Source organism: Lissotriton helveticus, chromosome 10, assembly GCF_964261635.1.
Source record: "Lissotriton helveticus chromosome 10, aLisHel1.1, whole genome shotgun sequence".
Taxonomy (NCBI): domain Eukaryota; kingdom Metazoa; phylum Chordata; class Amphibia; order Caudata; family Salamandridae; genus Lissotriton; species Lissotriton helveticus.
This window is the reverse complement of record NC_136071.1, coordinates 67,039,688-67,050,700: the sequence shown is the minus strand read 5'-3', so window position 1 is coordinate 67,050,700 and position 11,013 is coordinate 67,039,688. Positions and strand designations below refer to the sequence as shown.

The following is an 11,013-nucleotide window of genomic DNA, read 5'->3' as shown; positions in this document are numbered from 1 at the left end:
CAATTTGCTGAAGTCCTGCTGCTGAGAGATCACTAATTAGGGCGATAGTATCGTTTTCGCTTGTAGATTCTAAGTGGAAATTGAAGTCTCCTAATATGGTATATTGAGGAGCTCCAGCTGTAGCTTCGATTAGGTTGTTAAGGCTGTTGAGGAAGTTGGATCTCGGACCAGGGGGGCGGTAGAGCAAAGTGCCTGTAAATGAGTGGTTGCCGGAGAGGCTAATAGAGAAGGAAAAGGCTTCACAATCTCTATAGATAAGATCAATGGTTTTAACTTTATAGTGGTTTTTGTGGATGATAGCTATACCACCACCCTTTTTTTTGGTTCTGTCTAGTCTTTGAACACAGTAGTTTTCAGGAAGGGCAGCTTTGAAGTCAGGACCAGAGGAGTTGTCACCCCAAGTCTCGGTGCTAAATAGTAAATCGAGATTGTGTAAGACAATGAACTCTAGGATTTCGGGTTTGTGTTTTGGGAGGGAGCGTACGTTAATGAGGGCTTCTAGGACCTGTTTGTGGGTATTAGCAGGGGGAGTGTGGTTGATACATGCAGGGCATTTGTAAGGACCTATCAGAGGGTCCGTGTATAAAAATTGAGGTATAGAATGTGGTAGGTTATCCGGAGGGTTAAGATCTAGAAGTTGAGATGAGGTATATTTGATCAAGGTGGAGGCTAAGGGGGTCTGCTGAACGGATGGGCCAGGGGGGTGGCCCTGGGCCCGGTCCCGGCAAGGACGGGCATAGACGGGCTTGCCTTAGGCGTGCCTTCGGCGCGCAGACGGCGCGTCCGCTGCGCGTCCGGTAGGTACACATGTTTTATGGGGAGAGGGGGCGTTGGGGGGGGTGCGTGGCCAACAATAGTGGGCGTGGCCTGGGGAGTCCCAGGAAATGGCGGCAAGAATTATTTTGAACCCGCGGCAGCGATAAATCCGCTGCGCGGGGAATGCCTCGTGAGTGCTAAAAAGAAATAATAAGTGCCCAGGAGGGATCGGTACGTTTAAAAGTACAAATTTTATGCACAAGTTAAAAACTGCGAGCAATCGATTCTCCCGGCTTCCGCCTCAGGAGGTTACTGTCAGGTTCTGGCGCTTGTAGTCAGCGCGATTAAGTAGTCTTTGGCGGGAGGGGGCGTGGCCAACAATAGTGGGGGTGGCCTGGGGAGTCCCAGGAAATGGCGGCAAGAATTATTTTGAACCCGCGGCAGCGATAAATCCGCTGCGCGGGGGTTACCTCGTGAGTTCTAAAAAGAAATAATAAGTGCCCAGGAGGGATCGGTAAGTTTAAAATTACAAATTTTATGCACAAGTTAAAAATTGCGAGCAATCGATTCTCCCGGCTTCCGCCTCAGGAGGTTACTGTCAGGTTCTGCGCTTGTAGTCAGCGCGATTAAGAAGTCTTTGGCGGGAGGGGGCGTGGCCAACAATAGTGGGCGTGGCCTGGGGAGTCCCAGGAAATGGCGGCAAGAATTATTTTTAACCCGCGGCAGCGATAAATCCGCTGCACGGGGGATGCCTCGTGAGTGCTAAAAAGAAATAATAAGTGCCCAGGAGGGATCGGTAAGTTTAAAAGTACAAATTTTATGCACAAGTTAAAAACTGCGAGCAATCGATTCTCCCGGCTTCCGCCTCAGGAGGTTACTGTCAGGTTCTGGCGCTTGTGGTCAGCGCGATTAAGTAGTCTTTGGCGGGAGGGGGGCGTGGCCAACAATAGTGGGCATGGCCTGGGGAGTCCCAGGAATGGCGGCAAGAATTATTTTGAACCCGCGGCAGCGATAAATCCGCTGCGTGGGGGATGCCTCGTGAGTGCTAAAAAGAAATAATAAGTGCCCAGGAGGGATCGGTAAGTTTAAAAGTACAAATTTTATGCAAAAGTTAAAAACTGCGAGCAATCGATTCTCCCGGCTTCCGCCTCAGGAGGTTACTGTCAGGTTCTGGCGCTTGTAGTCAGCGCGATTAAGTAGTCTTTGGCGGGAGGGGGGCGTGGCCAACAATAGTGGGGGTGGCCTGGGGAGTCCCAGGAAATGGCGGCAAGAATTATTTTGAACCCGCGGCAGCGATAAATCCGCTGCGCGGGGGATGCCTCGTGAGTGCTAAAAAGAAATATTAAGTGCCCAGTTGGGATCGGTAAGTTTAAAAGTACAAATTTTATGCACAAGTTAAAAACTGCGAGCAATCGATTCTCCCGGCTTCCGGCTCAGGATGTTACTGTCAGGTTCTGGCGCTCTTAGTCAGCGCGACTAAGTAGTCTTTGGCGGGAGGAGGGCGTGGCCAACAATAGTGGGCGTGGCTTGGGGAGTCCCAGGAAATGGCAGTAAGAATTATTTTGAACCTGCGTTAGCGATAAATCCGCTGCGCGGGGGATGCCTCGTGTCCCTCCACTATCCTTCTCAATTCAAATAACTGACTAACACATCCACCACTCAAATTACTTTCATATTTCACTATACTAATTCACCACTAGTCCTTTATGGATTCCGGAGTAGCGTGCTACTCGCCAAAAAAAGTACTTCAACACCTTATCAGGGGTAGCAAGCGCTATATAAATCAAAACCTTTTTTCATCTTCCATCTCTCCACTATGCTTCTGAATGCAAATAACTGACTGGCATATCCACCACTCAAATTACTTTAACATTCCACTATACAAATTCACTACTAATGCTTTATGGGTTCCAAGTAGAGTAGTACTCGCCGAAAAAGCACTTTGCCGCCTTGTATAGGGTAGTAAGCACTATACAAAAGCAATTATAATATAATACGATGCTATCTTGGGTTCCAAGTAGAGTAGTACTCGCCGAAAAAGCACTTTGCCGCCTTGTATAGGGTAGTAAGCACTATACAAAAGCAATTATAATATAATACGATGCTATCTGCATTGAACCTATCACTTGCCATGTCTGCTCTCCATAAAATAATGGTTAAAAACTCTGGGTTGCATTTACGAGTCCCATGCACTGCAGGAACATAACTTTTGGGGATTGTCCAGCGGCGCACACTACAGGACCATATCTACAACACCACGTAACGCTGACCTGCATTGCTTTTTATGGCCTTGTAGATAGAGACTGAGGCGATGCAGCACAAGTCGCTGCTTTGCCTCACCCTACATTAGGGAGGTGTGCCATGGTGTTACGGTGGGTGTTCCCACATAACACTCATGGCATTTGACAAATTTCCAGATTTACTAGATTTTGTGAACCTGCAAAGTCTTAAAAGCCTATGGATCCCCAGAGGTGGCATAGGAGAGGCGCGACAAGGAGAAATACCCTTATTTCTCCTCCTTTTTGCCTTGTTCCATACCTTTACACCCCTAAAACGCAGGTGTAAAGGTACCTGCGTTGGTGCATGGCAGCCATTTGTGCACCAGCACTGGGGTAAAGGACAGGAATGCGCTGTATTTGATGGATACGGCACATTCGAGCCCTTTTCTTTTGCTCTAGGGCAGCACAACAGGAAGGCTTGCAATGCTGTCCTACGGAAAGAGTTCGTAAATGAGACCCTGTAATTAGTGCATCCAGCAAGAGCAGCTCCACATGCGTTGGGCTCTGTGGGAACACTAGGGCATCATCAGCACACAAGGATGCTAAAAAGTGTCTCCGACTCAAATCCCCAGCCCCTGTAGTGCCAACCTCATATATACTACAAGCAGCTCCATGGCCAGTGTAAACAAGAGAAGGGACAAGGGGAAACCCTGTCTATCCCCCCTCTGTATTTATTTCACTACTGTGAGGCCTACCACTCTCATAGGTTTACTTTGGGGATTTCTTATTAACTCTAATGCATATAACTCCTAATTTAGAGGGAGTAGACCTGCCATGGTCCATACCTATGGACTTGTAATAATAATTCCTCTTTAATGGCAGAGTTCTATTTATGATTACAACTTTAAGAATGCCACTTTCAGAAAATGTGCAGTTTTCTTCTCTTAAGTCCTGTGTGCCTGCTGTCTGTCTCCAATACACATCTGGGGTGGGTGAGAGCTGTACATTCTGCATTTCCTTTAGACAGCCACACACAAAGGGAGCTTCATTGTGACTGATGAGTCATCCACATTCTGATGGGCCATCCTGGGCAGGATGGGAGGGAGGAGCTGGGCACAGCCTCACACTTTCACCTAAAATGGACTCTGCCCTGTCCCTACACAAAGACTGCTTAACCCCATGTAGTGAGGCTGGTACCAGGGCAGGAAAGGGCAGATCACTGTGCACTTCAAATCCCTTATTTGAAGCTTCCCCCTCTTCAAAGGCACAACTGGTTATACGTGCTGGAGTTCTGACGCTACCAACTCAGTATACTCTGGCAGGAATTTCTATTGTGTTGACCTGCCTGTTGTCAGCTGCCTGCTGCTCTCCTTGCCTGGATGAAAATGACAGGACCTACACCACTTAAACACAGAGCTGTCCAAAGGGCTTGCCTGCTTGCCTCCTGTTGGAAGTCTCAGGGAATTTAATCTCCTCATCAACAGCACCGGGAATTTGCCATCCAAGAGTCTTGCCCTGCCAAGTGGTGCAAATCCAATCCTGAGACCTTGGAAGTGGATATAAAGTGCTGCAGCTACTAAATTCCACAAATCACTGTTATTGAAAGCTTAGAACCAGCACATCTCCGTCTACCTATGCTGATGTGTCACTGCTGCTGCCAGGATCAAGGGCATTTCATCATCCTCTGCGCAGTTCGACAACAGTGCAACAGAAGAGTTCGACAACTATGCATCTCCGACTTGCATGGCTCATAACCGACACATTGCCTACATCCTAAGGATCAATGCTGATGCATCACTTTCAACTTCTCCTTCCATTTTGTCCTCGATGATGATGCAACCCGGAACCAAGGTACTGTTTTCAGTGGTCTAAGGCTGGTCCCTGTATCCGACCCATGGTCAGCCTGAACTTTTGGATTGGACCCAGTCTAGCAAGACCAGATAGCCCTGGTTGGCACTTTATGCTTCTAAGCACTATATTTTCAAGATACTCTTTAAATGCTCATAACTGCTGTTCTACTTATTGGATTATTGTGGTATCTTTTTGTGTGGTGTTTTTACTGTTCTATTGGTTTAAGTGGTGCATGAATACTTTACACATTGCTCCTAAGTTAAGCCTGACTGCTCTGTGCCAAGCTACAAGAGGGCGAGCACAGGTTAATTTAAGGTGTGTATCTTTCTTGCCCTGACTAGGATTGTGGTTCTGCGTGGACAGGGTGCATACCTCTGTCAACCGGAAACCTAATTCATTACATCCCCACTCATGTTCAACAGTACAAAAACATATTAATGAGTGGTTGGTTTGGACTGAGCATTGACCTTACCACTACCCAGCCCATCTTCTTGAGATGTAGGAATTCCAATGAAGCACAGGTTGCACCACTAAGCCCTATCCTCTGAGTCCTCTAGATGACAATCCAGCTGCTGTGTTTTGTCTGGCAATGCTATGACAGTGGCCTGAAGTTCTTTCATCTCCATGCATAGGGTCTCTGCCTTGGCTTCTCTCTCCCGGGCCCTCTCTATGACTTTGCGCACATCTGCACGCAGAAAGTTGACCTCTATAGAGATGGAGCCAACCTTTCCCTCCAGTGTTAGTCTAGTGGATGCAATGGCTGCCAGTATTTGGGTGCCCGTACTGTCTCCCATATTCCCCGAGTGGTCCCCTCATCCATCCTAGAGTGGCAGAGCACAGAGCTGGAGGTCTCTTTATATTGGTCTATTTTAGTTTTCTGCAACCTGGAGACCCAATCCCACCCCATGGCAACAGTCCAGGTTCTCTGCCTTTTGGCAGCTCAGCAGAGGACGATTCAGTATTGCAGGTGCTATCCCAGTTCTTGAGCATCCCATAGCAATCGGGTAAACAGTCTCAGCAAAGTTGTTGTTTCATTGGTGACTTAGATCAGACGCACTCACCCCCTAAAAGCAGTCCCTGCATCCCAAGGCCACTAGGCTTCAATATTACTCAACTTTCTAGCGTTGTCGCTACTCCTGGGCCTCTGGTTTCAGGATTTCCACTGGTAGGCTAGGGCACGGGCCAATGCAGTAGGAAGCAATCTCAGGGTCAGGCACAGGAAGGAAAACTCAGAGTAACTCTCCAGCTGAATTCTTGAAGCCCTCGGCTAGCAGCAGAGTTCAGGGGGCTGTGCCCTCAGCCACAACACAGCCGACTACGCAGCCTCTACTACCAACAAGGCAAATAGGAGGAGGAGAGGAGGCCAGCTCCATTTCCACAAGTCCACTACAGTCTCACATGTCAGCACCCCTGCTACCGGTGAAGCACCCCCAAATCTAGGCCCTCTGGTGGCTCCCGTAGCTGGTGGGGAGGCAAGAAGCAGCGGCCCGCACTCAGTCCATACCCCTGGAGCACAAAGCATAAGCCAGGCTGGGCCTCCGTCAATGTCCAGTGGGATCACAGCCACTGCTGTCGACCTGCTGGATTTGTCATGACAGGCCTGATACCTAGGGCACCGAAACATTGACAAATGACAGACAGTTTTGACAATAATGCCATATGCAGGGGCGCATTACAGGGTGGTGTGCGACTATGAACATAAACATTAGGAACACAGTAACACTAACAAACACAACAGTTGATAAAAGACAAGGTATTAGATGTAGATTCATCTTTTGTGCTAAGCTTTTGTAGGAGTAGGTCCCAGATCTCACGCCATTCCTGAATATCCTCCTGCAATGTACATGTAAATATTCTCTGTATAAATCATTCACATGGCCGTTGTTTATCCTAAAAATCCAGTGTGGATCTGATCATTTGGTGCCAACGATGGTCACAAATGGTGTACTTTGTTTATAGCAGGGTACGGTTGTTGGTAGTGTGACTCTAGTGACTAGTCAGTCTTTAAAAATTGGCTCTCAGCACCAAAAAACAAAATAGGACAAAGTATACATTTTACCAGCATTGCTTCAGGCACAGTGGCAATCTGATTTCTACTAAATGAAACTTCCTGATTAGCAGGTCCCAACTTTGCCACTGTGGACAACTTTCTTCATTGCAGATTTCATTTCCTTGTTCCTCAGGCTATAGATGATGGGGTTAAGAACTGGTGTCACTATTGAGTATATCATTGAAATAATGCTGTCTACCTTCTTGGTGGTCTCTGAGGGGGGAAGAAGGTACATAAAGATCAGGGCCCCATAGTACAGAATTACCACAGTTATGTGGGAAGCGCAGGTGGAGAAAGCCTGGTGCCGCCCGTCTTTGGTGGGTATTCGCAGGATGGCAGAGATGATGAAGAGATATGACAGGAGTATGAAGACCAAGCAACTGACCCCAAAGACAGCAGCAGAGGCAGTAGCTAAAGCATCATTGATGTAGGTGTCACTGCAGGATAGCTTCACCAGAGGCTGCACCTCACAGTACATCCGATCAATTTCATTGCGGCCGCAAAGGGCCAAACGAGATGTGAACACAGCCTGCACCACACCATTAGCCAGGCCGCTGAGCCAAGAGTACACTGCCAGTTGGAGGCAAACTGATCTGTTAATAATTGTAAAGTAGCGCAGAGGAATACATATGGCAACATAGCGGTCACATGCCATGGCAGCCAATAGGAGGCACTCTGTTGTGGCAAACTCTGTGAAAAGGAAGACCTGTGCCATACATCCTGGAAATGAGATTGTGTTCTTTGACACTGCAGTGCTCACCAGTATGTTGGGGACAGTGACAGAGGTGTAGCAGATTTCTAAGAATGACAAATTGCTAATGAAAAAATACATAGGTGTGTGCAAGTGAGACTCAAGGCTGACTGCCAAAATGATCATGCAGTTCCCACACAACGTCATCAAGAAAATTATGAGGAACACACTGATGAAGAAGAACTTCTTATGCTGGAGCTCAGACAATCCCAGGAGGAGAAATTCTGTAATGTCTGTTTCATTTTTTATTTCCTTAAGCATGTCTTGTTCTTCAGTTGGGGCAGCAGATATGACATTTCCTACCTAGAAGATAAAAAGTAAATATGAACAATTTGACACACAAGGAAGCATTCAAAAAATGCATGTATGCTGTGTCTGAAGGGTGAGTGACAGAATGCTTAATTGTTAATAAACTCAAGACAAATTAAACTCTTTCCAGGCCATGGGATAAGCTGACTGCCCTGATGTTCTGCTCAAAAAGCCACTCAAGAAAATCAATTGTAGTAAATTTAATAAAGGAGACAGTCGACCAGTTTTTGTTGGGTCATTGGTCACCTACAATTGATACAGATGAATACCCCAAACGATCATACAGGCCAGTGCATACATATATAAAACTATTAGCTCAAAGAGCTTTATATCATGAAATTTCCCATTTAAGGTCAATGACATACAACCCATGGTGTACTCAAGAAAGTTTCTTAAACGGGATCTGGGTTGTTTGAAAGAAGTCAATAAAAGCCTTGAGCTGGGGACTGTGCTGCTTATGAGTCTGGAGTCTGAACAAGACAGGCTATTCCTCAATTTATTTCTTGGTAAATCATATCATGTCCCTGAGTAATGACTTCCTGTCAGAATCCAAGAACCTTCAAACATGGCTTAGTAAGTATGTGTACCAACATGGCAAAGAAGTTTGAATCATCAAGTCTTATTTAGGTTTTTGTTTTTCTATGGTAGCAATTTTACATCCATTTTACTAAGATGACAGATATGGCCTCAGGGTCACTCCTGAAATTACAATTTGCTCTAAAAGAACACATATTAGAACAACATTATTCAAGAAACAGAACTAGTGGGAACACAAATTGTTTAGGAGGGTCGCAAACATTTTCCAAAGCAAAATAAAAGTGTGCATTTCTTTTTAAATACAACTATATTAAGGTTGTGTCTATTTTTATACAAGTACTTCTCCCAATCCTTAAAATGTGAGGAATGGAGAAAGTGTACAATCATATAAATGTAGTGAGCACTGAGGAGTAAATGAAAGATCCTCCGTAAATAGATGTTCCATGATTTTATAGATTTATATATCAGACCCTGACAGGAGACAGCAGTGTTGATCATCCCTTGTTAAAACAACCATTTGCAATGCAATAGGTCTTGCATTTATGAGAGTTTGAGTATTGGCAATGCAATGGCTTAAGCTCTCACAAATGCAAGACCTTTTGCAGCGCTTTCACATTCATAGAGGCCGCACCCCTTTCTTTATACAAGCCACATCTAAAGAAAGGGGCGTGGCCGTTATTAAAGTGAAACCGCAGCATAGGAGGTTTTGATAAACAAGCACTGGCGTTGCCAATAGGTCTAGCAGTAGGAAAGTTGGAGCTATTGGTTTTGTAAATGAAATTTTATATTTATGTTTTGTGATTTACAATGCCAATACTTTTAACTTCATCAAATGTGACACTTATAGCATTTGTAATGCTACATGTTTTGTATTTACGTGACTTAGATGTATATATCTTACTAATATAAATGTCTTTTTTGTTAATTAATTAATATTGAAATAAAAGTTATTTATAATGTATAATGGCAATATTGTAAACTTTCCTAAATACCTTGGTGAGAGGGGAGGAGAGAGTCAGGCCTGGAGAGAGTGAGGAGAGGGGTGAGTGAGGAGAGAGAGAGAGGGATTGGAGAGGGAGTCCTCAGAAGGATGAAAGGCTGAGTGGACCCACCAATATTTAAACCTGTGACCATGAGGTGAACACAGGCCGCTACAGTGGTTGCATTCGTCCACTGAACCACAAGACTCGACATAGCAGGGTCGAAAACCAGGTTATGGAGTAGCAGGGCAAAGCATGTGAAAAGGGACAGAACCGGTGAGAAACGTGAGACAGGGAATGGCATGTGAGAAAGTACAAGGAGATCAGCGAGAAAGACGGGAGCTGAGACAAAGGAGAAGAAGAGGGTTAAAGAATACCGCAAGAGATGACAGATACTCCAGCACAAGACCAAATGTTATGTAGGCAAGGGGGGCCTGGGGAGAGCGCAACGGGGGTGGGCAGGAGAAGCAGATGCGATATATATATACCTCTTGAAGGCCCGTATTTTGCTCAGCATGACGAGGAACCTCCTTCCTGAGACACACAGAAGAAACACGGGACCGATGCTGTACCCCACCCACGCTGCCATGCAAGAGTCAGAAGGCGCAGCAGACACCCAGGACCAACGCTCACATAAATGTCTCCGATGTACTTTAATCCTGAGGAACATTAGGCAAAGCTGCACTGACGCACCACACTCACATCGGCACTCAGTACACACAACGTGCTGCTATTGTGCACAACATGCATTTATAAAGCAAATATACATTGGTTCTGAATTACAGATGTTTATTGTTGTCAATGGCACTCATTTCATCGACCTCGGAACGATGAAAGGCTGAGTGGCACCACCATGACTTGAACCTGCGATCATCATAAAAAAGCTGTGAGAGTTTACTTTTATAATTGTATAGGTAGATCACAAGGCGATAAGTCATAGAATGGTAGAAAACCAGGGCCTGGGTTTCACTCTGGACGATGACAACAACATCTTAGCAAACCCTCCATTACAGGCAGATTTCAATGTAGCATCATCTATTGCCCAAACTGCTGATTGTGTAAGTCTAATTGAAAAATAAACGCAACCGCATAAGAACAGTTATCGATGAGGTAATCCTCACCGAATATCTGCAAAACAACACAGCCCCAAGAGGACTCATAGTCACAAATGCTCCCGGCATCTTCCTGGAAGACGCCACCTGCCGCAAGGATTGGGCCCAGATAGCATGGCGATGCACAAGCGACTGGATCATCCTCATCATCCCAACAGCATAGCACTTCTCTGAGGCCATACTCATCGAAATCCAAGCAATTGAGGCACATTTCAAAGCAACTCTAACTTCATTCAAAAAAAGAGTGGATGAAACCAACAAAGAGATAAATTAATATAAAGAGAGCCTGAAACAGAGTAAGATTAACAAATTCCAGAAAGATCTGAAAAAATTAACTTATGTGAAAACCTACCCCTATGCAGACACGGAATACAAAGTTCTGAAAAGATCAGACACATCAGGGGGTTCTTCGGACAAAGACTCACCTAGGAGCAGCAGCTCCAGTTCA

At 45.7% G+C, this 11,013-nt stretch overlaps 1 protein-coding gene across 1 annotated transcript; it reads right to left on the bottom strand.

The window, feature by feature from the left end:
* Positions 1–6,940: 6,940 nt before the first annotated feature.
* Positions 6,941–10,745, bottom strand: LOC144783932 (olfactory receptor 5V1-like). Its single transcript, XM_078662665.1, has 2 exons — positions 10,575–10,745; positions 6,941–7,930 (listed from the first exon to the last, which is right to left on the bottom strand). The coding sequence occupies exons 1-2, from the start codon at positions 10,743–10,745 to the stop codon at positions 6,941–6,943; spliced, it is 1,161 nt and encodes a 386-aa protein (XP_078518791.1).
* Between the last annotated feature and the right edge of the window lie 268 nt (positions 10,746–11,013).